The sequence below is a fragment of the Terrapene carolina genome, unplaced genomic scaffold (genome assembly GCF_002925995.2).
Source record: "Terrapene carolina triunguis isolate 2854851 unplaced genomic scaffold, T_m_triunguis-2.0 Scaffold32834, whole genome shotgun sequence".
Classification (NCBI taxonomy): domain Eukaryota; kingdom Metazoa; phylum Chordata; order Testudines; family Emydidae; genus Terrapene; species Terrapene triunguis.
The window spans coordinates 1-5,591 of NW_020697185.1; the positions used below are offsets into that span (position 1 = coordinate 1).

Consider the following 5,591-nt stretch of genomic DNA (forward strand, 5'->3'; position numbering starts at 1 on the left):
CCAGTTTAATGATGTCCCAGGATTCAGTCATCAAGTCGCACTAACAGACTGGAGTGGTTGGCATCTCCCTGTGAATCTAAACAGGTCACTTCTGCAATGCGTCCAAAGAGCCACCAGCCTGGAGCAAGATATCATGGGTTTTACATTCATGTGACAGCCTAGCTACAATACGTGTAATGTCTTGTTACCATAAAGAGTGGAGAGCTGTTGCAGTTATTTGCAGGGCCTTGGAATTCAGTTCCAAGAAACTATCATCAAGAAGCACATAGATCAAAAGTTCCTTATATTACACCATTAGCTCTAGCGAGTGAAGTGTGGTATGTATTGTAGATCAAGCACCGTTGAGCAGAAAGTGTATGAACTAGAAATGTGTCCTAGAAGTGATAGTTACAGATCATTTAGTGCTCTCAAGCAAAATCAATGCATTTATTACCTCATAGTTGTAGAAGGGCTGGTTAATAACTCCTGCTATTGCTTTACCTTCATAAGCAATTCCAATAAGAACTGTTACATGGTCGAGGAGACCTGTGAAGAAGTAATAAATACTATTCAGTAATGCTTGAAAATGGGAGTAAGAAGGAAGAAAAAAAAAAAAAACCAGCCCTCATGCAAACCCACAATCCTCTATCTTTGTTCAATTACTTGAAAATATTAATAATGGCCAAAAACAGTGCCAGGAAAACCACTTAGTGACAAATCCTTCTTTGCCCAACAAAGCTAAGTGACATTTTCTTTTTCAGATATGAAGCATTTAAGAAATCCTGCTTATTCCTGACTTGTAATACATACATTTGGATCCTGCTTACATGCCCATCTAATCAAAAAAATTCCGACTTTGAGTCTGACCCTTCTCAATTACTTCACTACCCATTCTTTTCTAGTTCAGTGGTTCTCCAGGCCTCCTGTTCTGCAGGCCACTTTGTAAGTGGGAGATCACCACATTATATAAATTAGAAATAGAAAAGAACTATTATGTCACCTAGTCCCTCCCCTGCCAATGCAGATGGTTCCCTATAGTATATTTCTAGTGCTATGACCAGTCTAACATAAAAAAAAAAAAAAAAAAAAGCTCACAAAATCCTTTTCCTCCCAACATTTTCTATCTATTCTGATGGACTCTGCTTACCACAGTTTGATAAGCTTCTAGAATGTTCTAGAAATTGTTACGTTACTTTCATTAAACTGAAATAATTTTTCAAATCAGTACAAATAAGAAAAAGAGAAGCCAACCTTCCGTGTATTCTTTGGTCCCATCCAGAGGATCAACCCACACAACAAGCTTAAAAAAAAAAAAAAATAATAATGCACACAACACGAGGAAACACAAATCATGGAAATTAAACTATTGGTATAATAGTACTAGTTAGCAGCAGTGAGAGGAGGATAAACCTCACAATTGTTAAGAAATCTTACACTTAAAGTGCAAAAAAATTACATTAATGTTCATAAATGTTTATTATATATAGGACTGGATAGCTCCAGGGATTTGTAAAGAGATATTAGACTTTTCACCAGCTATTCAGCTGGCTATGTAATGTGGATTTGGTGAGCTCAGTCCATTTTGTATGGAAAGACGTCCACATTTAAAACCTAATATCAACCCACCACCACTTGCACTAATTAACAATGTTGCTTGCAATCTCAGTAGAGATGTCAAGGATTAATAAGAGTTCTGTAAACTTGTCTCTTTCACCAACTGAAGTTGTCCAATAAAAGATATTACCTTGCCCACCTTGTCTCTCAAATATTCTGGGACCAACAGGACTACAACAACACTGCATACAACGATTCAATGGGCATGGAAACTAAACTATCCTCTCACTCCTAAAGGTGGTCCCTTTAGTATAGATCTGATACACATTCATGGAACATTACAGAGAAACCTGCAGTTCTGCTGCCCATGCTACACGCATTCTGTGGATAATTAGAGGGCTTCCATTTTTAGGGCTGTCACTTTGCCACCTTCAATTTAAAAAGGAAGTATTTTCACTTAAATCAAAAGATAAGCTGACAACATCAAAATTACCTGTTTTATTTCTTGGATCTTTCTTAGATAAGACTAATAAGCTATATGGGGATATAAGAAAGTAAGTGTAACATGTTTATTACCTCTTCCTCTTTAATGGAACTGTATTGTGGTGGAAAAGCTTTCTTCAGTATTTCCTCACACTGACCGTCCTCAATCAACTCCTCATCTACATCATGAGAGGGCAGGTCCTGACAAAAGGACACAAAGACACTAACGGAAACAGGCAACAGCCAGAGAGCACTGTGTGTGAGCCTTTGCAGCTCCCAAATATGGTTCCATTCCTAGCACTGCAAATACAACGGAGCAAAGTGATACAGCCACTCCCCAGGTTTTAGCCACGTGCCAGCCTTTACCCTTATCCCAGGTTAACTTGGCCTGGTTGCAGGCGTGAGAGGGGGATTTGGGATTTGCCTTCCAATCACTGGATTTGCTGGCAATTCATCTGATGAGGCTATCGCTGAGGGAAGGTGAATTGGGAGGGAAGATAAAAATTAAAGAGAACACGTGGCTCTCTTAAGCCTGCAAATGACAAATGTAAATCATAAGTGGCAAATTACATTTTCAAGATGTTAGATAAACAGAGTTCTCACCTCTTCTCCGATGATTGTAACACGGGGGAATTTCCGTGCCAGTGAAGAGCAAATGCTCATTTGTACCAGTCGGTCGGCTTTAGTCTGCAAGTCATTGGGTCCACACTGCAAAGAACGGGAAGAAATTATTCTACTTTAAAACAACACAGTGGCCTGTATCGCACTGATCATGGATATCCAGTTCCTAGTAGAGAAGGATCCACGTCACAGAAATCACCATCTCAATTAACCAACTTGAGAGAAGCCAAGGACTGAATAGGTCATTGAGACTGAGTTTTCTCTCTTATCTGTCTCAAGAGTGAAATACACTGGTAGGGCAGTATGAGGAACCTTGTTCCAATGCTGAATGTGTTGTACCTTCTCAGTGGATTCAGCACAAAACATCCTTATTTTGTATGATAACATTCATACAAGTATACCACACTTCACAGAGCCAAGTAGTATATTATCAAGTTAAATAAACATAAGAAGAGAAGGAGATAGAAATTAAGAGACATAAATAGGGGAGAAAAATGTTTTCACATGCTACTGAAAAGACAGAGAGTTGAAGAGGCAGGAGCTGCAGAGAAGAGGGCTGTTATTCCAGCTGTGAGCTGATGTATGGAAGGGCGGGGGGGGGGGGGGCGGGGGGGAGAGGCACCCAGCCCCACTCGTCCCCAGCTGTGGCCCCAGCCTCGTCCCCCTTGCCCCTGTCTGCGTCCCCCCTCTCCCAGAGTGGTGGGGGAGGGGGCACAGACAAGGGTAATGGGGGGCATTAGGTAGAAAGTTTTGGGGACTTTTATGTTTAAAAAAGAAAAAGGTAAGATAGAAGAGTAGCAAGAAGGGAGGCAATGACATTTAAAGATCAAAAAGAAAAAAGTCTGTTAACAAGGGCCTACTTCTGGTGCATATTCTATTTCTTAGGCTTAAAATGCACAATATGCTAAGAGTCATAGTAATTGAATTAGAACACACATATTTATTACATGATACCAGGAGTAAGATGATTGTGTGATAGCATTACCAAGCTCTGGATCTATAACTTATTGTGGTTAGGAAAACTAAGCACATTACCAGCACATTGAAAGAACTTGCAATTAGACTTGAATAGGATATATTTTCTCTTTCAAATGGGGGGGAAGCATAAACAAAGCATTCAAAAACTAACCATTAAATCAAAATCACTCCAATAAAAAAGGTGTAAATATTTTATAATGAGGATGCTCTATTGCCTGCTAGGGGAAAGGAGAAACAGAAAAGGAAAAAGCTGTAAGAACATTTAGAGAAATCACTGAAATAAGATACACCAGCCCGGCAACTGCTGTCAGTTGGGTAACACTCTAGGAGACCAGGAATCTGTGGGGAGAGTTGATTATTGCATCTTATATAAAATGCTGCAACAAGATTAGAGATGGGGCCAAGATGCGGTTCCGGACAATGGGATCTGGTGAGGGTGTTACCTGCAGGCAAGAGCGGTGCGTGGAGCCTAAGACACGGACCTAGTGGCTGCTTCTGGGTCACGTGGGTCAGGACAGGCAGCCTGCCTTAGCCCCCATGCTGCGCTGCTGACCGGGAGCTGCCTGAGGTAAGCCCCAGCCCATCCCCCCCCCCCAAATCGGTAGCACCCTCCCAAACCCCAAATTCCTCATCCCCAGCCCCACCCCAGAGCCAGCACCCCTATCCCAAAGCCCTTACCCCCTCCTGCACCCCAACCCCCTGCCTCAACCCGCAGCCCCCTCCCACATTCCGAATCCCTCATTTCTGGCCCCACCCCAGAGCCCACATCCCCAGATAGAGCCCACACCCCAACCCCCTGCACCAGCCCAGTGAAAGTGAGTGAGGGTGTGGGAGAACAACCCACCAAGGGAGGGGGAATGTAGTGAACAGGGGCAGGGCCTCAGGGCAGCGGCAGGGCTAGGGTGGTCAGTTTTGTGCAACTAGAAAGTTGGCAACCCTATTGGGCTCCTGTAGGCCCCGTCCTTCCAATCCTACCCTAAGGATTGGGGCCCCCATGACCCAGGGGTCCTGTCCATTTGCTGGATCAGGAAGAAAAACCTGGGCCAGATAGGATTTTTGGATAAATAGCCTAGTTTTTTCTTTGTCTGTTGGTCCCTGGAGAATCCAGTTTGAATTCATATATGCCAACCTCTCCAAGGGGTGGCTTCAGAGGATGGACAACAAAGGACGGACAACAAAGGATGGACATTAGCAACCCCCTCCTCCTAGAGGAGTTACATACAACTCCACAATAACTCATACACAACTGCATTTTGAATACAATGGTCGCCAAAGGTATTAAACCTAATTCAATAAAGCATGCCAGGATATTGTCAGTGTGTCGCAGTACCCGCTCCCCCCAATTGTGCAGGAGTTGTCTGATCTTCAGAAAGAACTCCTTGGGCTGTTTTTAACTCAGTGTTCTTAACAGACATAATCAGTATGAAGCAAAATAAGTACCTTCTCCACTATGCCCAGGTCTCCGCCAGCCATCACATTTCTGACTATTGTTCCAGCTCTGTGCGCAACAGAATACGCAGAGGCCATTAGGCGCATCAACACAGTTGAAGAAGAAGCCATTTCAAGTGCTGAAGAGAATCAAAAAGCGATCTTGTGAATTAATACTACACATCACGGGTTTCATGTATTAGCATTCAAGGAGGGCAACAAAAATGATTAGGGGTCTGGAGCGCATGACTTATGAGGAGAGGCTGAGGGAACTGGGATTGTTTAGTCTCCAGAAGAGAAGAATGAGGGGGGATTTGATAGCAGCCTTCAACTACCTGAAGGGGGGTTCCAAAGAGGATGGAACTCGGCTGTTCTCAATGGTGGCAGATGACAGAACAAGGAGCAATGGTCTCAAGTTGCAGTGGGGGAGGTCTAGGTTGGATATTAGGAAACACTATTTCACTAGGAGGGTGGTGAAGCACTGGAATGCGTTACCTAGGTAGGTGGTGGAGTCTCCTTCCTTGGAGGTTTTTAAGGCCCGGCTTGAC

The 5,591-nt window shown here is 43.2% G+C and overlaps 1 protein-coding gene across 1 annotated transcript; it reads right to left on the reverse strand.

Moving 5' to 3' along the window:
* Positions 1-47: 47 nt before the first annotated feature.
* Positions 48-5,214, reverse strand: LOC112122955 (3'(2'),5'-bisphosphate nucleotidase 1). The gene is made up of 5 exons (XM_026663169.2): positions 5,056-5,214; positions 2,620-2,724; positions 2,110-2,217; positions 1,231-1,279; positions 48-525 (listed from the first exon to the last, which is right to left on the reverse strand). Exons 1-5 carry the CDS (start codon positions 5,173-5,175, stop codon positions 395-397), a joined length of 513 nt encoding a protein of 170 aa, XP_026518954.1. The 5' UTR covers positions 5,176-5,214; the 3' UTR covers positions 48-394.
* Between the last annotated feature and the right edge of the window lie 377 nt (positions 5,215-5,591).

Coding starts and splice junctions, on each gene's coding strand:
- LOC112122955 (XM_026663169.2), bottom strand. CDS start 5,175: ATGGCTTCTTCTTCAACTGTGTTGATGCGCCTAATGGCCTCTGCGTAT. Junction 2,218..2,619: donor TTACAATCATCGGAGAAGAG/GTGAGAACTCTG, acceptor TCCTTTTGTCAG/GACCTGCCCTCTCATGATGT. Junction 1,280..2,109: donor GTTCCATTAAAGAGGAAGAG/GTAATAAACATG, acceptor TTTTTTTTTAAG/CTTGTTGTGTGGGTTGATCC.